At 44.1% G+C, this 22,726-nt stretch overlaps 1 protein-coding gene across 4 annotated transcripts in view; it reads right to left on the bottom strand.

The window, feature by feature from the left end:
• Positions 1 to 22,726, bottom strand: part of ATP2C1 (ATPase secretory pathway Ca2+ transporting 1) — a 220,563-nt gene that overhangs the window by 90,123 nt on the left and 107,714 nt on the right. For all 4 annotated transcript variants that reach the window (XM_070726349.1, XM_070726352.1, XM_070726351.1 and 1 more), the window contains 5 exons: positions 20,426 to 20,494; positions 19,270 to 19,345; positions 19,094 to 19,160; positions 18,547 to 18,671; positions 15,700 to 15,797 (listed from right to left, as the gene is read on the bottom strand). In XM_070726349.1, the coding sequence (XP_070582450.1) occupies positions 15,700 to 15,797; positions 18,547 to 18,671; positions 19,094 to 19,160; positions 19,270 to 19,345; positions 20,426 to 20,494 (435 nt within the window). The remainder of the gene's footprint in view (positions 1 to 15,699; positions 15,798 to 18,546; positions 18,672 to 19,093; positions 19,161 to 19,269; positions 19,346 to 20,425; positions 20,495 to 22,726) is intronic.

Below are 22,726 nucleotides of genomic sequence, written 5' to 3'. Positions count from 1 at the left end.
GTGACACGGAGCTGGGTCCAGACAGAGGGTCCAGAGGGTTTATAAGCTCTCCTCTTCACCGTTTGCTCTCTATGTGTCCTCCAGCTTTCACGGAGGGTTTATAAGATCTCCTCTTCCCCGTTTGCTCTCTATGTGTCCTCCAGCTTTCATGCAGGGTTTATATGCTCTCCTCTTCTTTGTTTGCTCTCCATGTGTCCTCCAGCTTTCACGGAGGGTTTATAAGCTCTCCTCTTCCCCGTTTGCTCTCCATGTGTCCTCCAGTTTTCACGGAGAATGGGGAAGAGGAAAGTTTAGAAACCCTCCGTGAAAGTTGGATGACGCATAGAGAGCAAATGGGGAAGAGGAGAGCTTAGAAACCCTCCGTGAAAACTGGAGGACACATAGAGAGCAAAGGGGGAAGAGGAAAGCTTCCTTCACTTCTCTGGCTCGATGGAGGGCTTGGGGTAAAGGAGCCTTAGCATCTCTAAAGCAGAATTAGCTAAAGCTGGCCCAGCAGCCTGCTTTGGCTCTTAAGCCCCAGCAGAGGCTGTCAAGGAGAGCAGATATGTCAATCCCCGCATGTGTCAATCCACCCATGAGGCTCCCTCCAGGCAGCCTCCACTGTCTTCCCCCCCACCCGCTTCCTCCACCCGCCCCTGAACAAGAATCAGAATGCCAGTGTTGCTTAAATATAATTCACAGATGGGTTTGCACTTATTATTCGCTTTTACATTGATTCCTATGGGGAAAATTGCTTAGTCTTACGAACTTTTCTAATTATGAACCTGGTCACGGAACGAGTTAGGTTCGTAAGACAAGGTATCACTGTGATTTTATCTCATTATAATGTGATGGTTCTACAACAACCTGACACATTGACATCGATATCACATTGGCTTGATATCGATCAGGTTCCCATCTAATTCTATTACTCCTCCTGGGAACAAAGACATCACTAGTGTTAGGCATTGGCTCTTCCTTCACTTCACACTTTATCTCCACTACTGGATCAATCTGATCAATAACTTAGGTTTGATTACCTGATGACTCATTATACAATGGCTGTTCCTCCACACTTCCACCACTGCTATGCTGTCTTTGATATCTAACCTTGCTATCATTAAACACTGGAATCTGAATAATGACATCTTCACTTTTTCCTTCATGATGTTCCACTCTATTCCATCCAGTACAGTGGTCCCTTGACTTTCGCGGGTCCAACATTCGCAGAAAGACTGTACCATGGGTTTTCAAAAAATATTAATAAAAAAAATACTCCACGGGTTTTTTTGAACACCACAGGTTTTCCTGTGGCCACCCGATGTACAATACAATGTGTTTTAACTCTCCTCCCCCCCCCCAGCCATCCTGCTTCTTTAAATGAAAGCTCCGCTTCCACCCCAGCCTCCCAATCCCTCCCCTTTAATTCTCAGAGCATTGATACGCGCCACTTGAAGCCGAATCTTACTGCTGCTCGCTGCCGCTGCCTCTTCTTCCCCCACCCACCTAAGCCGTTCTCCCTTAGCTACCACTAAGGGAGATAGCTTAGGTAGGTGGGGAAAGAGCCTCCCAGCTGACTGGCCTGGAATCCCAGCTTCAAGTCCTAGTCTGGATCGCCACCGCCATGGGAGATACCAGCAGTGAGCGCAGCAAAGCCCCGTTGCCCCTGCAGGTTCTGAGGGTAAGTAAAAGCAGGAATGGAGGAGGGAGGGGGAGGAAGGAAGGGAGCATCTCTACTTCATGGAAATTTGACTTTCATGGGTGGTCTTGGAACGTATTCCCCATGAAAGTCAAGGGACCACTGTATTCTCTAAAAATTTTGCACTTGCACTTTAGTAAGATATACCACTGTTCTTATTCCAAAATTTATAGGATCCGTGATTATTACTATATCCAATAAAATACAATAATCACGCTCTATGTTGTCCTTTATCCAATAAAATACAATAATCACACTATATTGTCCTTTCGTCCTAATTTGAGCTGGATTGTGCATCCATGCTAGTGCTCCGAATACATGAACATAACTTAAGTCAGGTTCTCTACCATACCTATCATACTGATGGATGATCTCTGGCGGACCCAGGACAGGGGCTTGTCCTCTGTCCTGGTGCTTCTTGACCTCTCAGCAGCTTTCGATACCATCGACCATGGTATCCTTCTGTGCCGGCTGGAGGGGTTGGGAGTGAGAGGCACTGTTCTTCAGTGGTTCTCCTACCTCTCTGGTTGGTCGCAGTTGGTGTTAGTGGGGGGTCAGAGGTCGACCTGTAGGTCTCTCTCTTGTGTTGTGCCTCAGGGGTCGGTCCTCTCCCCCCTGTTATTTAACATCTACATGAAACTGCTGGGTGAGATCATCCAAGGGCATGGGTTGAGGTATCATCAGTATGCTGATGATACCCAGTTATACATCTCCACCGCATGTCCAGTCAGCGAAGCGGTGGAAGTGATGTGCTGGTGCCTGGAGGCTGTTGGGATCTGGATGGGTGTCAACAAGCTCAAACTCAACCCTGACAAGACGGAGTGGCTGTGGGTTTTGCCTCCCAAGGACAATTCCATCTGTCCATCCATTACCCTGGGGGAGGGAAATTACTGCGCCCCTCGGAGAGGGTTCACAATTTGGGCACCCTCCTCAATCCACAGCTAACATTGGAACAACATCTTTTGGCTGTGGCCAGGAGGGAGTTTGCACAGGTTCGCCTGGTGCACTAGTTGCGGCCCTATTTGGACAGGAAGTCATTGCTCACAGTCGCTCATGCCCTCATCACCTTGAGGTTCGACTACTGCAATGCTCTCTACATGGGGCTACCTTTGAAAAGTGTACGGAAACTTCAGATCATGCAGAATGCGGCCGCGAGAGCTATCGTGGGGTTACCTAGGTTCGTCCACGTCTCTCCAACACTCCGTGGCTTGCATTGGCTGCCAATCAGTTTCCGGTCACAATTCAAAGTGTTGGTAATGACCTATAAAGCCCTACATGGCATCGAACCAGAATACCTCCAGGACCGTCTTCTGCCGCATGAATCCCAGCAGCCGATAAGGTCCCACAGAGTTGGCCTTCTCCGGGTCCCATCGACTAAACAATGTCGTCTGGCGGGCCCTAGGGGAAGAGCCTTCTCTGTGGCAGCCTTGGCCCTCTGGAATCAACTCCCCCCAGAGATCAGAACTGCCCCCCACTCTCCTTGTCTTTCGTAAATTGCTTAAGACCCACCTATATCGCCAGGCATGGGGGAATTGAGACACCTCCCCGAGGCTTACAGAGTTTTATGTATGGTATGCTTATGTTGCATGGTTTTTTAAATGACAGGTTTTTAGATGTTTTCTTTTAATTATTAGATTTGTTACACTGTATATTGTTTTTATTATTGATGTGAACCATCCCGAGTCTACAGAGAGGTGCAGCATACAAATCTAATTTTATTATTATTATTATTATTATTATTATTATTATTATTATTATTATTATTATTATACCATCTTGTAAATGGTATTTCTCCATTTGCCGAATGTACCACATTGTTCAACACAATATTGGCACACATCAATGCCTCAGCCCTCATCTGATTCCCTGAATCCGTAATCATCGTTCTAATCATAGCTTGCAAAGTTTGCCCTCTTCTTTCTATATAGGCATTGTGCTGTGGCCTATATAGTGCAGACAGCCTATGGTCTATACCAGCGCCCTTCAACAAGCCCACAAATCTATGGTTTGTAAACTCAGTAACTACACTATCAGTCACTACACTAATCACTTTTCTGTTCATTTTTCTTTCAACAAATTTCAGCCAGTTAGAAAACAATCTATATGTATTGGCTTTCGTTTTCATTACATAACAAAAACCAAATTTGGAGAAATGATGTATAATACTTAATCTGTAGCGTAAACCACCATAGCTAGGTCTCAGAAGGCGCTTGGGGTTATCCCAGATACACTCATCCACAGTTCGGCAGAGTCTCTTGCTGAGGCCTGGAACAAGGCTGCAGCGGAGACTCTTGATTGGATTGTGCCATTGCAACCTCTCCGCGGCACTAGACCCCATCGAGCTCCATGGTTCAACAAGGAGCTCCGGGAATTGAAACGCCAGAAGAGACGTCTGGAGAAGCGATAGAGGAAGAGTAAATCGAACACTTGTAAGAACGAACACTTGTAAGAGCTTTTATTAAGACTTACAAAGTGGCGCTCAAGGCAGCAAGATGCGTGTATCATGCCGCCTTGATTGCATCAGCGGAATCTCGCCTGGCCGCTCTGTTTAGGGTGACACAGTTCCTTCTTAATCAGGGGGGAGTTGGGGAGCCCTTGCAGAGTAGTGCCGAGGACTTTAATACATTTCGCTGATAAAATCGCTCGGATCCGGGCGGACCTCAACTCCGATTGGATAGCAGAGTCGAGTGACAATGAGTCAGTCGAGGTGACTGGGGCCCGTACTTGTCCACCTGTCTGGGAAGAGTTTGATCTGGTGACACCTGATGAAGTGGACAAGGCCATTGGAGCTGTGAGTTCCGCCACCTGCCTACTGGATCCGTGTCCCTCCTGGCTGGTCTCGGCCAGCAGGGAAGTGACGCGGAGCTGGGTCCAGGAGATTGTCAACGCCTCCTTGGGGAGGGAGTCCTTCCCGGCTCCGTACAAGGAGGCACTTGTGTGCCCCCTCCTCAAGAAGCCTTCCCTGGACCCAGCCATACTTAATAACTATTGTCCAGTCTCCAACCTTCCCTTTAAGGGGAAGGTTGTTGACAAGGTGGTGGCGCCCCAGCTCCAGCGGTCCTTGGAAGAAGCCGATTATCTAGGTCCTCAGCAGTCGGGTTTCAGGCCCAGTTACAGTACGGAAACTGCTTTGGTCGCGTTGATGGATGATCTCTGGCGGGCCCGGGATAGAGGTTTATCTTCTGTCCTGGTGCTTCTCGACCTCTCAGCAGCTTTCGATATCATCGACCATGGTATCCTTCTGCGCCGGCTGGAGGGGTTGGGAGTGGGAGGCACTGTTCTTCAGTGGTTCTATTCCTACCTCTCCGGCCGGTCGCAGTCGGTGTTAGTGGGGGGTCAGAGGTCGACCTCGAGGTCTCTCCCTTGTGGGGTGCCTCAGGGGTCGGTCCTCTCCCCCCTGCTATTTAATATCTACATGAAACCGCTGGGGGAGATCATCCAAGGGCATGGGGTGAGGTATCATCAGTACGCTGATGATACCCAGCTGTACATCTCCACCCCATGTCCAGTCAATGAAGCAGTGGAATTGATGTGCCAGTGCCTGGAGGCTGTTGGGGCCTGGATGGGTGTCAACAGACTCAAACTCAGCCCGGATAAGACGGAGTGACTGTGGGTTTTGCCTCCCAAGGACAACTCCATCTGTCCTTCCATTACCCTGGGGGGGGAAAAGTATTGACCCCCTCAGAGAGGGTCCACAACTTGGGCATCCTCCTTGATCCACAGCTCACATTAGAGAAACATCTTTCAGCTGTGGCGAGGGGGGCGTTTACCCAGGTTTGCCTGGTGCACCAGTTGCTGTCCTATCTAGATCGGGAGTCACTGCTCACAGTCACTCATGCCCTCATCACCTCGAGGCTTGACTACTGTTATGCTCTCTACATGAGGCTACCTTTGAAGAATGTTCGGAAACTTCAGATCGTGCAGAATGCAGCTGCGAGAGCAATCATGGGATTCTCTAAGTATGCCCATGTACTCCAACACTCCGCAGTCTGCACTGGTTGCCGATCAGTTTCCGGTCACAATTCAAAGTGTTGGTTATGACCTATAAAGCCCTACATGGCATCGGACCAGAATATCTCCAGGACCGCCTTCTGCCGCAAGAATCCCAGCGATCGGTTAGGTCTCACAGAGTAGGCCTTCTCCGGGTCCCGTCGACTAAACAATGTCGTCTGACGGGACCCAGGGGAAGAGCCTTCTCTATGGTGGCTCCGACCCTCTGGAACCAGCTCCCCCCAGAGATTAGGATTGCCCCCACCCTTCTTGCCTTTCGGAAACTCCTTAAAACCCACTCTGCCGTCAGGCATGGGGGAATTGAAACATCTCCCCCTTGCCCATGTAGTTTCTGTGTATGATTCGACTGTGTGCTTGTTTTTTATATATTGGGGTTTCTTTTGGATTTTTTAATCTAAAACTGTAGTTTAGATTGCTAAATATTAGATTTGTTACTATGTATTGTTTTTTACCATTGTTGTGAGCCGCCCCGAGTCTACAGAGAGGGGCGGCATATAAATCCAATAAATCTAATTAAATCTAATCTAATCTCATCATTAGACCTATCAAATCAACAAATACAAGCTCTAATATACCCTTCGTTCTAAAATTATCACAATGGTTTGCATGAGTAATTTAACTTTTCTCTTCAATGAAAATGTTGCAGTCCACATACCTAGAACATGGTTTAAGTTTTATACCATCAACAAGGCCAATTGTTTTCTTTACCAATTGAAAATTCAAATGCCCCATCCTTCTATGCATTAAATGAATACATTTGTCATGTGGTTTCACATTTCTAAATATGGCATTTGTTTTAGCTTGTTTCCTTTCATTAATAACATATAAACCATTTGTTAATACTGCAACTATTTTACAACCTGCTTTTTCAATATTGCAAGTATCATCCTTAAACAATATTGTAGAACCCATCTTGGCCAAAACATTTACTGAGAACAGTTCCTCCTTAAGAAATGAACATTTTGCTTTTCCCTCACCAGCTGCTTTCAATCTCCAACCATTAGCTAAACAAATGTTTTCATTACTTGAACCTAGATTCACAAAATACCTCTTGTCATTAATTAAACAATGTGTTGACCCATTATCAATAACCCACAAACTGCAATTCACATTCCTAGTTTGTTTAACATTATTGTGGGCAATTAACGTATCACCAGTTACTGGTTTCTCTTTTCTTCAACAAAACTTGGCTACATGTCCTGGCCTCCCATAAAGATAACATTTTCTAACAGAAAAAAAACACTTTTGGAATTAGTGTCCTTTCTTTCTTGAGGCTTATCTTGAGTCTTTGGCTTCTCTCGCAACATCAAATGGCCTTTGTGTCTCCTTGATTCTTCAAGCAAGCGGCCAGTCACTCTGGTCAAAGTCAGTTCGTCTCTGGTTAATACTCCTAACGATGAAACATGACAGTCGTAACTGTCAACAAGTGAAGATAAAATATATACTTGATGTATATCAGAGAAAATCAGTTCCTTCTCATGCAGCTCTGACAATATTTCTTTCATCTCAGTTAAGTGGGTTAGCATGTCTCCACTCTGGGATAGCGAGAGCGAAATAATTTCCTTGTTAAATGTATATGTGCTCCAACACTGTCCTGCACATATATCTGCCACATAATGTTCCAACATCTGGCAGCTGAAAGTTCTCCATGAATGTCAATTAGCTGCTTATCATCCAGCATGAGACCTATAATGCTGTAAGTTTTTTCATTGTCCTGGATAAACTCACATAATTTCTGGCATCGCCTTCATTATCAGGATCCAATGCTGTTGGGTCAGGTGGGTTAATAACAATGTCCCAAACATCTCACATCTCAACAGCATGGCACACTTTGTTGACCATGTATTATAGTTGCTCCCATTCAACTGCATTATTGAGAAATCCTTATTAGAATGGAATGTTGCCATCTTAATAATACTGTTAACACAAATACTAACTGGAAAACAATTAGACTGAACTTAACTACATATTCAATAACTACACTCTGGGCCCATAACCATTGTTAGAATATCTAGGTCAGGGGTAGGCTTGTGGACTTGTGACTTGTGGACTTCAACTCCCAGAATTCCTAAGCCCATGATGCTACCTTGGGAATTATGGGAGTTGAAGTCCACAAGTCATAGAAGAGCCGACTTTCCCTACCCCTGGTCTAGGTAATATAATAAACCTTCAACAAACTTTAAGTTTAAGTTAATGTAGCAATGTGGGTTAGTCAGTCAATGAATCAGACTTAGTACAAAATAGAACAATATTATTATATACATAGAGACAAATAAACAATAGTAGTTACACAGTCCAATATCATACACATATAATTCTAATATTGGTTTACAAACCAGATTATCGCACATAGCAAAATATACACACAGCAAATATAAATCTCTCTAGTCTAAGCTCCCCCAAGAGGAACATTGTTGGCTCTCTCTTATACCAACCAGCAAATGTCTCTTAAAGGTACAGTCTTAAACTTACATTGTTAGCTTCTGTATTGCAACACTCAACATAATTACGTATAGTATACTAACAGTGTCGCTCCAGCTTCAACAGCCCTTGGATAAAGCCAATTATCTAAGCCCTCAGCAGTCAGGATTCATGCCCAGATACAGCATGGAAACTGCTTTGATTACACTGGAACATCATCTTTCAGCTGTGGTGAGGGGGCATTTGCCCAGTTTGCCTGGTGCACCAGTTGTGGCCCTATTTGGACAGGGAGTTTCTACTCACAGTCGCTCATGCCCTTATCACCTCGAGATTCGATTATTGCAATGCTTTCTACATGGGGCTACTTCTAAAAAGTGTTTGGAAACTACAAATTGTGCAGAATGCAGCCGCACGAGCAGTCAAGGGGCTTTCAAGGTATGCCCATGTTTCTTCAGCACTCTGCGGACTGCATTGGCTGCCAATTGGTTTCAAAGTGTTGGTTATGATCTATAAAGCCCTATATGGCATTGGACATATAAAGCCCCGGCATTATATTAAAACCTTGTGAAAAATATTCAAATTGTAATGTTTAAAATCAAGAAAAGAGCAAGGTAACACCTGCAAACAGACTTAACGGATTTAAAACTTGGCTTGCACAGACATGCACATATCTCTCCAACACTCTGAGGTTTGCATTGGCTGCCAATTAGTTTCCAGGCACAATTCAAAGTGGCGGTCATGACCTATAAAGCCCTACATGGCATTGGGCCAGATTATTTACGGGACCACCTTCTGCCGCTTGAATCTCAGCATCCGGTTAGGTCCCAAAGAGTCAGCCTTCTCCAGGTCCCGTCAACTAGACAATGTCATTTGGTGGAGCCCAGGAGAAGAGCCTTTTCTGTGGGCCCCCTGGCCCTCTGGAATCAGCTCCCCCCGGAGATTTGTACAGCCCCCACCCTCCTTGCCTTTCGTAAGAACCTGAAAACGTATTTATGCCGTCAGGCATGGAGCATCAGCTCCCAGCCTCTGGCTATTCAATGTTTAATATACTTATGGTTGTAATTGTATAAATAATTTTAATGTTTAGCAGCTTTATAATGTTTTAATTAACAGTTTATATTAATTGAATCTAGCTGTATTATTGTATACTGTTTGGTCATTGATATGTTGTGAGCCACCCCGAGTCCACAGAGAGGGGCAGCATACAAGTCCAATGAATAAATAAATAAATATCATACATGGACTAGAAATATGTATTAACATTTCAAATAGATTTAACCGTTGTTTTTTCCTTACCTGAACGGTAATTCTCAGATGGAGGTGGAGACACCAGTCAGTGGGTTGACCTCATCCATCAACTAATCAGAACTGAGCCCATACTATAAAAGCTTGTAGTCTGTCAATCCCTCCGCTTTTTCGTGAAGGACAATGCAGGGGCTCACAGTGTGGTCAACAGTCGTATATGATTGATAATGAACAGGTGAGAAAGCCAAGATATATAGTACAAAAAATAGACGTGAACATATCCTCATAAGAAAACCAGCCTTAAACAAAAAAAACACTTCATAAAAATCACCATTCAATCCTTCTAATAATTATGATTTTGGACTTTTGAAATTTGGAAACCAGCCTTAAACAAAAAACACTTCATAAAATCACCATGTCAATCCTTCTAATAATTATGATTACACCAACCAATCAGATCACTGAAACATAATCACCCAATCTATTTGCTACATTCAAACCAAATCTCCACCCCCACACTATACACTAGGAAGAAATGACAGTTGCAGACATTCCATTTTACAACAGCCTCCTGGCAAAATTAATTGCCCACCCCTGTTCTTACCCACAGAGTCAGGGAGATAGGAAATGAAAAGATGGCATGTTTGACATCCAAGGTGTGCAACTTCCGTTCCAAGAGATGGACAGGTCGGGAACAAAAGAAAGGGAAGGGAAGGGTGAGCGCTTGGGAACTATGGTACCAGGAATTAACCTTGGGAAGGAAGGAGGGATCTGAGTACTACTTTGTCTGGTAAAAAGAGACAGAGGTCCTTACAAGTTGAGAGTGCAGCCATTTCAGAGATTCTTCTGGCCGAAGTAATGGCCATCAGGAAAGCCACCTTCTGGGTAAGATGGCGGGTGGAACAATCCTGGAGCGGCTCGTAGGAGGATTTAGTTAAGGAGTCCAGGACCTTGGTCAGGTTCCAGGTTGGAAAGTGGTGGACTATTGGAGGGCTGCATAGGGAGGCACCCCTCAAAAGTTTCTTAATTAGGGGACAAGGGAGAAAGGTCTGCACAGGCCATTACTAAAGACAAGGCTGCTACTTGGCGTTTAAGGGTGTTGGGTAGGAGGAACCATTGCAAATCCCTGGAGTGTAGGATCGAGTCGCGCTGGGAGGACGGGGATAGTGCTCTGTCCCTGTTCTTCTCTTTTTCATGCTATATGGTGCCCATTGCGCTCCGGACGAGCTCGGAGGGCTCGTTCCAGAACAGGGGGTTTCCTGGATCCCGAGGGACAGAACGCCACTGCCCCGAAGGGTAAGGAAAACCCTGCAGCTGCAGCAATGAAGAACTGCATCCCAACTTAGGCAGGGACGTGGCGATAGCGACTCACGCATGGAGGAGGAAGCCAAAGACTTAAATAGAAGTCAAAAGAAATAAAGATCTACAAAAAGAAAGATACAGAGCACAGAATAAGGTAACATTTTGGAATCTGATTCTTTGAAAAGTGAAAGAACTTGAATTTAAAAAGGCGAACAAAGAAAAGTTTTACTTTTAAGAATCAAATCCTTGCGCAAAAGTTAAGCTACAACCAGATCTATTTTTCTTTGTTTCGTTGTCTACTTGTTTTCTCTTTTAAAAATGAACCTTAATTATAAACATTGGATATCGAAAATTTTTGATTGAACCCTGATAACATAAATTACTTTGATTTTAAAAATGGATTTTTATGAGGCTTTGAAGAACTTTTAAGTGGACTATTTTCCAAGAAATTGCAACGTATGGATTAAAATACTTTCTATAACGAACCTACACATAAATAGAATTCCTAATTTGGATTACAAATAGAAGATAAACTTGTACTTTCTTTTTCCTCTTTTATATTTTTGGTGGATCAGTGGACTGTCGTTAATTTTTCTGGACTTTTTTTTTTCTTTTGTGGATTGGGAGCGGTTGCGAGGCTGAGGATTGAGGACTGAATAAACATTATAGGCCAAGGACTCCAAGACTTAAAAAGAACTTAAAAAGCTTTTTTTCCTTCCACTTTGTTTTTGAAACTATTTACATTGAAAACACATCTTAAGGATATTTTTGACTCTCTTTCTCTTATTCTCTTATTTTACGCGGAGGCTGGGGGAGTCAGGGTATGTGGAAGAGGTCCACAGGATAACTGGGGGGAGCCACCCCGACTTTCCCAGCTTCCGTACTTTTACATTGATTCCTTTTACATTGAAGGTCTCTGGCTGCTTAGCTCCTGCTGTCCATCCAGAAGCCGAAAGAAAAGCACGGAGGCTGGGGAACTTGGGGTGTGTGGAGGAGGTCCACAGGATAACTGGGGGGAACCACCCTGACTCCCTCAGCCTCCACGCTTTTACATTGATTCTTTTTACATTGAAGGTCTCCAGCCGCTTAGCTCCTCCTGTCCACCCAGAAGCCGAAGAAAAGCGTGGAGGCTGGTGGACAAAGTGGAGGCGAACAGATAGGGACAGAGGTGAGCTGAGAAAGTGGCGACAAAATGTGTCTGTGGGGAGCCCCGGTCATCCATCGCCCGCTGCCCCCTCCTGCCAGAGGCCCACGAGGGGACAAAGCTGGGTGTGGGGAAGGGTGGAACTTTCAGCTTCTGGATGGGCAGGAGGAGCTAAGTGGCCGGAGACGCTGCCAGCCCACCGGCAAGGGCAGCCGTGGCTGAACCAAGCCAGGAGCGGAAAGGTAAAATGGCCCTTCCCGGAGACTTGCACAAAACCAGGAGTGGGGCAGTTCAGCCTTTTCCCATCACCAGTGGAGGAAGCCAGTGCTCCGCCAAGGGATGCCCAGTCGCCAGCAGCTACCTGTCAGCCTAAGCTTTCGTCGCCTGAGAAGAAGCCATGTAAAAAAGCAAACGCCTTCAGGAAAGTGGAGGGCGAAGCTCTCCTTCCCCGCAGGGAGCGGCCGTTGTTGAATTGTTTGCTCTGTTCCATAGCTTCTTTGCAGGCGACGAAAGCTTAGGCTGACAGGTAGCTGCCGGGAAACCCCTGGGCTCCACTGAAGCTCCTGCCGCTTCTGTGAAGGCTCCGTGTTGCTCAGGACACCGTGATGGCAGTGTGCTTTCTCTTCCAGGTGCCCAAAGACCTTGTCGCACAGAAGCGAAAAGCTGGGTTCTATCCTGCGAAGCCCTCCAGGGGCACCAGCCGCCGTCCTGTCCTGCCCCGGGGATGGCGAGCTCTTCCATACACCCCGACTCCCCCAGCCTCTGCGCTTTTACATTGATTCCTTTTACATTGAAGGTCTTCGGCCGCTTAGCTCCTCCTGTCCATCCAGAAACCAAAAGAAAAGTGCGGAGGCTGGGGGAGTCGGGATGTGTGGAAGAGGTCCATGGGAGAACCGGGGCCAGCTACGGTGGCTAGACACCCGCCTGCAGCAAAGCCACCCTGCAACCACCACCTTTGTCCTGAGGGGAAAGACCCCAACCCACGCCTGCTGCTTCCTCTCCCGGGGGGCGCACAAAGACCACCTTTGGGAGCTTCCCAGTCGAGTCCTTCCATGGGGCAGTGGCCACAACTCCCCCCAGTTCTCCCGCGGACCTCTTCCACACACGCCCTCCCCCCCGTAGTCTCTGTGCCGCCACCCGGCTATCATCTTGTAAAGAAGTGAGAAGAGGAGGAGGAGCTGGGCGCTGGTGGCGGTGGAGGAAGGCGAACGCCGGGGAGCTGTCGGCCGGTTAGGAGATGGGAGACGAGAGGAGGAGGAAGAGGAGGAGAAAGGAGGGAGGTTGGGCAGAGGTGTGGCTGGCCCGGCCATGGGAGAGGAGAAAGGCAGGCAGGACCCGAAGCAGAGCCGCGCCTCCTCTTCCTTCTTCTCCTCCTCTTCCTCTGCTGCCTCCTGGTTGAAGAGTCTTCCCAAGCTCAGAAACGGTACCAGGCACAGCTCCTGCACGGCACCCGAGTGCACCTTCCCCAGGGCAGGGCAGGAGGGCAGTTGGTGCCCCTGTAGGGCATCGCAGGACAGAACCCAGCTTTCCCGGGAGTAGGAATATGGAACAGCCCGGGTAAACTCCAAATCCCCTACGGAGGGTCTATTAAGAGGAGGGGGAGAGAGGCAGGGAAGAAGGGAGGGAGAGAGAGAGGGAAGGAGGGAGAGAGAGGGGGGAGGGAGAGGGATGAAGGAGAGAGAGAGAGAGATTTCTGCTTGAAATTATGAATAGGGTGGGCGGCGGCAGCGCGAATCCGGCAAGGGCTTCCCCAACCTTTGGAAACAGCCACTCCAACATTTGGGCGCTTTTGCCTCCTTTGGATCGCCGCCGTTTAGAACCCTAGGTAGAGTTCACTGCTTACCGGGCGCAGACGGAATTGGAGCAGCGTCTGCTGGCCGGTCTCTGGCCCGGCTGCAAAACTGCAGAATACGATCCGTAGGTCATTTCCACAGCCTTTGATGTAAATCCTCCCCTCTAGCATTTGCAGGACATGCTGAGGCTTCCCGGCCTCACTTATTTATTTATTTATTTATTTATTTATTTATTTATTTATTGGATTTGTATTCCGCCCCTCTCCGCAGACTCGGGGCGGCTAACAACAATGATAAAAACAGCATGTAGAAATCCAATTAATAAAACAACTAAAAACCCTTATAATAAAACCAAACATACACACAAACATACCATGCATAACTTGTAATGGCCTAGGGGGAAGGAATATCTTAACTCCCCCATGCCTGGTGGCATAAATGAGTCTTCTGGGTGCCGGCCTCCCACTCTGCCCTGCTAGAGGGGGGAAATTGGACCAAATCCGAAGCCGCTGCCGGACTCCCGCAAGACAATCCTAGAACCCCAGTAGGGCCTCCCAGGCATGAAAAATCGTAGAAGATGCACATGCAAATGGCCCATGCGTTTCCCTCCCTTCCCTTCTGGTCATTGCAGCCGGACAGTAACTGTGGACTTTTCGGTCTTTGTGGAAGGCAGCTTCCCCCACGTGTCAACCCACCCACAAGGCCCCCCCCTGTCTCCACCCTTCTCCACCCGCCCCCAAACAAGGATCCAAATGCCGGTGGTAATGAGGCAAAAGAGGTGAGTTTAGGGTTTGCATGCATTATTCGCTTTTCCATTTATTCCTATGGGAAACATTGTTTCATCTTATGAACTTTTCACCTTACGAACCTCGTCCTGGAACCAATTAAGATGAGGTATTACTGTATTTGAATTACTAGTAATTTTGGCTACCGCTGATTACCACTAAGGGCCCAGGCTCTGGCAGTGGTGGGAGCACCCTGCCGAAAGCCAAAGAAAGCACAGCCGATAATTATTCAGTAAAAACAAACTGCCGGAGAACCGAGTTGCCCCCTGAGCCGATTAGCTGGCAGGCGGGAAGGAAGCAATTAATTAAAGTCATGCGCTGAGAAAAGAAGCCGAAATTAGGTTACCAGGAGGATTCCCGCTTCAGTGACTCCATTCACCAGGAAGAGAGGCTGTCAGGGAGTGACTTAGAAAAGCATGGGGAATAAAGGCATCCCTGCCCGGCTTTGGCTTGTATTAAGGTTAAAAGGCAGCAAAGAAGAGGCTGGCTGGCCCGGGGGGGGGGGAGAGCACAGAAGGAAGAACCTCCTCTTGCCCCTGAATAGCCCCGCGACAGCGGATAAAGGGGAGAAAAAGATTCTTTTTTTAAAAATACCTGGGATACAGGAAACTGGCAATTGCAATGAAGGGAGAGAGAGGAAGGAGACAGCATTAAGCTAGGTTGAACCACACGTCCTGCACTGTTGGGGACTGAGCGAAAAAGTGGAGGCATTGATAGACTACAAGCTTTTATAGTATGGGCTCAGTTCTGATTGGTTGACGGACGAGGTCAACCCACTGACTGCTGTCTCCGTCTCTCTGGAGAATGGTAAAACACAATAAAATAGAAATGTTTTTTTAAAATTTATGTTTAAATACCAAAGTCTAGGCCATTTAACTAGTGAAATACAGTGCTTACTTCTAGTTTTCAGCAAAAAAATGCCAATGAGAAAATTGTTTCATTTAATGACAGCAGCATTTACTTAACAACCAAAGCAAATCATGTTGAAAGATTGTGTCCAGCTATACGATGCTTCAACTTACAATTGCAACAACTTGCAAATATAATTCCAGGTTCAATGACAAACAAGGACTTCATGTATAAATATATATTTTTGAAACAACTGTCCAATAGTCCAAGTTTCTCAACTTTGGCAATTGATAAATGTACTAATTCCCAGAATTCCCTAGGCAATATGTTGTAATTCCAAATATTTTAATTGCCAAGACTGAAAAATCCCAAATAATTACAGAAGCTAATTTCTCTAATAACAGCCAATCTCTAGGAAAAAGATTTCAGAACCATTATACTTTAGCATCTCTGTCACTGATGCTTACATACCTCAGCATGTAGTCCATCTGCTGTGAATATATGAGTAACAGTCATTTCATTTTTTGTCAGTGTACCAGTTTTATCTGAACAAATTACATTGCAACATCCTGAAAAGCATAAACAATATCATCAGTTCATTATTTATCCGATTTGATAATGTAATGAAATATAGGAGCAAAATTTCTATCAAGAATCTAAAATAATAGAAAGAACTCTTGCTTAGACCAGGGATTAGAAAAGTCCCATAATCTATGGCAAAGCCATGTCAGAAACCTACTCCAGGGTCTAAGATAGTTCAGTAAAGTATTAGCATAATTCATGCTGGAGTTATCCTTTTCACATTCCAACGGCAACAACTACAAGGGCAGTTGGTTCCACCATTCTGCACCTTTGCACAGAGGAAGAATTGGAATGGCCAGGCTAATCAGCACTTGCAGGTGCTCTGGATGAAGAATCTGCAAGTGCTGCTCTGCGACTGTTACCATTTGCCTTTTCCGTTTAGGAAGATGAAGACTATCATTATCCAAATATGAAGAAAGATACACCTCTACTTAAGAACTTTTCTAGATAGGAACCAGGTGCTCAAGATTTTTTTGTCTCTAGTTAAGAATTATTTTCTACTTAAGAACCCAAGCCTGGAAAAATTTCCCAGGAAATTTGAGAGCTGCACGAAGGCCCAGCCAGTTTCCTGCCATTCTGCATTTAATCCCTGCCATCTCAGGCTTTTCTGGGCCTTTCGGGGGCACTTAAGGAGGCTTTGGCAGTCCAGAGCGAACAAAGCATGTTCATTTCTCTGGACGATTGGCGGTGATTTCCTTGCATTGCCTCCCATACACCTGACGTGAGGTTGCCTCCCGGATCATCTGGGTGCGGAAAGGCAAAAGCGGGCACTTGCCTCACCTTCTTCCTTCGGCAGCAACTGTCCTCCTCCTCCTCCTCCCACCTAAATTCTGAGCTTTTATTTCTTTCCTAATGGGTTTGCAAGCATAATTTGCTTTTACACTGATTCCTATGGGAAAAATAGCTTCTACTTAAGAACATTTCTACTTAAGAACCTGGTCACGGAACGAATTAAGTTCTTAAGTAGAGGTACCACTGTATTTCTAGTTCTTTTAGTGGCTCCTCCCCATCACTTGGATGGTTACCTTTGGAGCAGAACTTTGGATTGGGGTCAGATCTAATAACTCACTCTAAGCAGCCAAAAGGTTCTTAGGTCCAAATTTATTCCTGATTTTTGAGTTTGGTTAAGGCAAATAAATGTGGGGTCATAAAGTTTTCTCCAGATAAACAAATCGAATTCTTTTACACTAGATCAAACATTTTGTCTATTTAAAAACTTCAGATGTTAAAACAAATATTCCCTTAATAACATACAGTCATTCAATCTAATGCTTTGATTTTAGAACTGCTGTCCCAATTAAAAGAGTGTAAAAGAAGGGGCTAAATATATATCCTAAAGAAAGGTTCCACAACTCTAATCATGCAAATATAGTAGAATTTTCATTGCTATTCTAAAGTTGGACAGGTTTTCTATCTGGGTAGGTACTTAATTCGTTCTGTGATCAGGTTCTTAAGTAGAAAAGTTTGTAAGTATAAGCAATTTTTCCCATAGGAATCAATGTAAAAGCAAATAATGCATGCAAATCCATTAGGAAATAAATAAAAGCGTGGAATTTGGGTGGGAGGAGGAGGAGGAAGAGAAGGAGGACAGTCGCTGCTGAAGGAAGAAGGTGAGGTGAGGAGAATCAAAAAAATCCAAAACTTTAACTTAGGTAGCGCGAGGGAGTCACCACAGTGAAGTAATTTATTCCCTCTCCAAGTGCCCAGAGAAAGGAAAATGCTCCGTTTGCTCTGGGCTGACCAGAGCGAAGGAAGCGTTTCTTTTCTCTGGGTGCTGGCAGAGATTTATTCCCTCTCCTGCACCCAAAGAAATGAAAATGTTTTGTTCTCTCTGGATTGCCAAAGCCTCCTTAAGCGCCACCGAAAGGCTCTTCTGGCAGCCCAGAAAAGCCTGATATGGCCGGGATTAAAGGGGGAATGGCAGCAAACTAGCCAGGCCTTTGTGCTGCTCTCAAATTTCCTGGGAAATTTTTCCAGGCTTCGGTTCTTAAGTAAAAAATGGTTCTTAAGAAGAGGCAAAAATATCTTGAACACACAGTTCTTATTTAGAAAAGTTGTTAAGTAGAGGTGTTCTTATGTAGAGGTACCACTGTACTCCAAATGTAGCTTTTACTAAGCTTTTTTTTTGCCCAAACAAAATGCTATTGCAATCTTCCATGCTTTGCTAGCAAAGCGACCTTCACTTTGCCTGCTTCTTTCATTGCTGCTCTCTCCAACAATCAGCTGATCCTTTTTTGCTAATAAATGAAACGATCTTCTGTGCTTTGATAGCAACCAATCTTCCCTTTGCCTGCTTTTCTCATTGTTTCTTTCTCTAAAGAGAGAGATAAGTGTTTTTGAAACTGTTTTTTATCCCGAACCAGGGTATAAAAAGCAAGCACATGTACTCATAACCAGCAAACTAATGTGCTGAAGCTGACCAGACTAAGGACTAGCCAGATGAATTACCTGGTCATCAGATTATTTTTTCCCTATTTTCCTCTGCCAAAACTAAGGTGCGTCTTATACTCCGGAAATATGTTGTGTTTGCTCTTCCAAAAACAAGGCCTTATCAATATATAACAATTTGAGTTTAAGTCTGCCATTTCAACTGGCCGCAGATTATTTCTTGCATTTCTTGCACAGTAAAAATATTTACCAGCATATATAGAAATCAGTTGCTATTCCAGAAATAACAAGGGTTTATTTTTATAATTTGCCTATTATAGTTAATTTGCCTATTATAGTTAATCTTACCTAATGTTTCAACAATTGGCAGTTTTTTCACAATGGCCTGTTTCTTAACCATTCTCATGACACCAAGAGCCAATGTTACCGTTACAACAATTGGAAGACCTTCCGGGATGGCAGCAACAGCTAAACTGCAGTATTGAAAGGATGTGTTAATTAAGCTATATGTCAATATTAAATGCAAAAAAATGACTTAAGCTAAAACAGTGTTGACAAATTTCATGATAACTGCATTCAAAGAGTTATTAGAAATTTGAGGTTTCTAAAGCAGAAGCATATTGTTAATCCAAAATTAATTCAAGTAGCACTGCCTAACTCTGAAATGTTTCTTGAGATTACCACTATTTCCAAAACTCTTTTCTCTGCATCACAGCAAGCTTAGAGTTTGACAATCTACAGTACATGCAAAATTGGGATCCCCCTCTCCCATTTGCAGAGACACAATCTATTCAATACATGGCAGTCCTGAATTTAAGTTCTATATTTCATGATTTTTTAAGGAAATTAAATTTGTTTTTTATACAATGTAGTGGATATAGAATAAGAATCTTACCTGACACCAATAGTAAACATGTCAAGGATATGTTTCCCTTGCAACCAACCAACTAACATAATTATTCCTATAAAAATAAGCAGAACTTATAAACATCAATCTTTATACTGATATTAATATCCTTTCCCACAATGTGTCCCAAACATTTACAATCATTAATTTAACTGATTCCTTACCAATTATACCAAAAGAATACAAGGAAAGCTGCTTTCCTAGCAGATCCATGCTTCTCTGCAAAGGTGTCTTTGGTGCCTTCATTTAAAAAAAAATATTATTAAACTCACTGATTTATTGAATTTGCAGTTGTTTCACATTTACTGAAATCATGCTAAAATTAAAGGATTAAACCATTTTTAAAAATTCTTTAGAAAAGCTTACACCTGAGAGATATGAAAGAAAAAATTATAAAAATAAATTATTCAGAGGAGAGGAACATTTCAAATTATGGCCTCAATTGGGACTGGAATTTTCATCAGTAAGCAATGCAGTCATTAGGTGAATCACCATGTGACTAGTCAGTTTTGCAGATCCAGTAGTCCTAGTTGTGGTCCTTAGGCCAAGACAGTGCTGTTATTAGGCAAGCATTTTGTGCTTCTTCTGCCCTACTATGCTTGTCTTCACTTCAATTCCCCTCACTCTCCTATTCCTCTCCTATGTGTGTCCTGCCACGTCTGCTTCTCCCTGTCACTGCTGCCCACAGTTGCTATTTTCCTCCTCTTGCTGGTAGCGGGGGATTCAAGTGCTTGGCAAGGTAACCCCAGGATGCACATAGTGAAAATGGGGAGAGCCAGTTGTGGTTTCCTGGGCAAAAGTGGAGACTCTTTGGGATGCATTATTGGGATTGATTTGGAAGAAAGGGAAAGATTGTAGACTTCCAGGAGTACAGTGTACTCTCTGCAGTTCACACAGCATTTACCTTTGCCAAGGAAATGTTCTCTGCCCTCAATGCATGCATCCCAGGACTGCATCCTCACCCAGCACTCAGATCCTGGACCATCAGCAGGAGTAAAAGATGGTAAAGATCAGCTGGGAGATAAGTTAGCAGGAGCAGCTGAGGTAAGTGATAGACTGCACAGCTACCCAAAAGAGCAAAGATAGATGGAGGATAAGATGAAGCGCCTTACAGTCATAAGTGTGGGTAGGGCCAAATTTTGCTAATCTGACTGCAAGGGCATTGAAACATGCATAACTTCAAGCATAAATTGTAAATACTTTTATTCAATAATATTCTAACTTCTAACAGTAACTGAATGAATGGTGATAAATTGAAAACTAGTCAAGGTTTATATTAGCTAGTGTTTATTTTAATATTATTTGTGAAATGTTACTTACTTCTTCTGCTTGCATCATTTTGAAAACCTCACCAAATTCAGAATTTTCACCAGTTCCAATAACTATCCCCTACAAAACAGAAGTAAAAAGATTACATTGTTTAAAACTGTTCTATTAAGGAAGTCAATTTGGTTTGCCAAATTTTAATTTTTTGAAAAAAATACAAAGGAGTACTCAAGGATTCTGAACAGTTAAAGCAGAACTAATCTTTGTCAACTAAACTTCTAAATACATTCTTAGAAATATAAAATGCACACTATAAAATGTAATCAATGTTGGTCTATAGTACTCTTGACAAGAATCTCAGTAAGAAAGCAGTAAGTGACTCCACAGTCTGACATATAGAGATCCATTTACATTCTCGGTTACATCTATTTAAACATTATATATAGAGAATATATTCTTTATATATTCTATATAAAGAAATAAATCTTATTTCTTATGTATGTGTGTGTGTGTGTGTGTATGTATATGTACATGTATATGTATGTATGTATGTTTGGTTTTTATATTAATTGATTTTTAATCATCAATACCAAATTACTATTGTACACTGTTTTATTGTCGCTGTTAGCCGCCCCGAGTCTCTGGAGAGGGGCGGCATACAAATCAAATCAAATCAAATCAAATCAAATCAGTAAGTAAGTAAGTAAGTAAGTAAGTAAGTAAGTAAGTAAGTAAGTAAGTAATAAATAAATAAATAAATAAATATGTATATATATATAAAAAAGGATGGATGGATGGATGTACCATATTTTTCAGAGAAAAAAAAAGGTCACAAAAAGAGGCTGAAAATTTAGGTGCGTCTTATACTCCAAATGTAGCTTTTTTCAAAGCTGTTTTCCCTCAGCCCTAAAGAAGTGCTAATTATCTTCCTGACCTGTAGGATTTTTTCATTGTTACTCCGAAGAAGCCCTAAGTTTATACATGCTTGTTTTCATTGCTACTCCCTCTAAAGATTTTTTTCAGTCCTAATCAAGGGATAGTTATAGTTATAGTTTAGTTTATTAGATTTGTATGCCGCCCCCTCCGAAGACTCGGGGCGGCTCACAGCATAACAGTAATACAATACATTACAAATCTAATAATAAAAATTAAATCAATTTAAGAAGGCATTAATATCATAATAAAACCCCTAACTATGCAGTCATACACATTCAACCTAAAATATAAAATAATGTGAAGCTAACCAGACTAAGGATGCTAGCTAGATGAATACCTGGTAGGTAGATTCCCCCCCTATTTTCCTCCCCCAAATTAAGGTGTATCTTATACTCCGGTGCATCTTGTACTTGGGAAAAATACGGTATGTTCCAGCATAACTATGGAACGCCTTGAGCAATTTGAACCAAACTTGGTACACAGATGACTTACCTACCCTCCAGAGACAAACACTGTAGGAGTAAGACACCCCGTGTGTGTGTGTGTGTGTGTGTGTGTGTGTGTGTTCCAGCATAACTCTGGAAAGCCTGGACCTTTAACGAGAGCAAGTGCAATGCCTTAGAGTGGTTATTTTTCATGATATCGTGGGAGTGGAAGGGGAGTCTGATTAAGCCGGTACAACAGTAGGCAATGAAGGGAGCCCAGAGTAGACCAGTACAGAGGTCTTTCAGCATGCTCCCTCACACAATGGGCCTTTAAGGACTAGGCCTCCCTCACACAGTAGGCCTATGAAGCAAAGGGAGCCTGATTAGGCCACTATAGAGGATTTTGAGTGAGCCATGGATCGTCCTCCCCCACCTCACAGATTTGGTCCATTTTCCCAGGATTGTCCTTTGCACCAACTCATTTTGTGAAAGACCAAACCACACCAACCGAAGTGAATAAGATATGGAGGCCACAGAGGAGACCCAGCCAATTTCACCAGAGTGGAGGAGGTACAGCATGGCCCAGCTCAAGGATTTATATTCCAGTCCCAGGTCCAATTTGAAGAAATGGTAAAACAGATGGTGGTACAGGTAGGGAGTGGGAGGGGGGGAGGGGAAGGGAGAGGGCAGGGAAGGTGGGTATGGGGAGAAAAAAGGCCCCTATCAAGGCTCCCTATCAGAAAAGCAGGGAGGCAGAACTGATTAGCTGGTTCCACCCCAGACGCCTAATGGACCCAGAGGGCTTTCAGAGGGCGCTTGGGGTTCTACCAGATTCCCTCGTCCACAGTTCGGCAGAGTCTCTTGCCGTGCCCTGGAACAGGGCTGCAATGGAGGTTCTTGACCAGATCGCGCCGTTGCGACCTCTCTGCGGCACTAGACCCCAGAGAGCTCCTTGGTTTACCGAGGAACTCCAGGAGTTGAAACACAAAAGAGC

This window comes from Erythrolamprus reginae, chromosome Z (genome assembly GCF_031021105.1).
Source record: "Erythrolamprus reginae isolate rEryReg1 chromosome Z, rEryReg1.hap1, whole genome shotgun sequence".
Taxonomy (NCBI): domain Eukaryota; kingdom Metazoa; phylum Chordata; class Lepidosauria; order Squamata; family Dipsadidae; genus Erythrolamprus; species Erythrolamprus reginae.
Note: the sequence above shows the minus strand (reverse complement) of the source record. Positions and strands in the feature narration are given on the sequence as shown.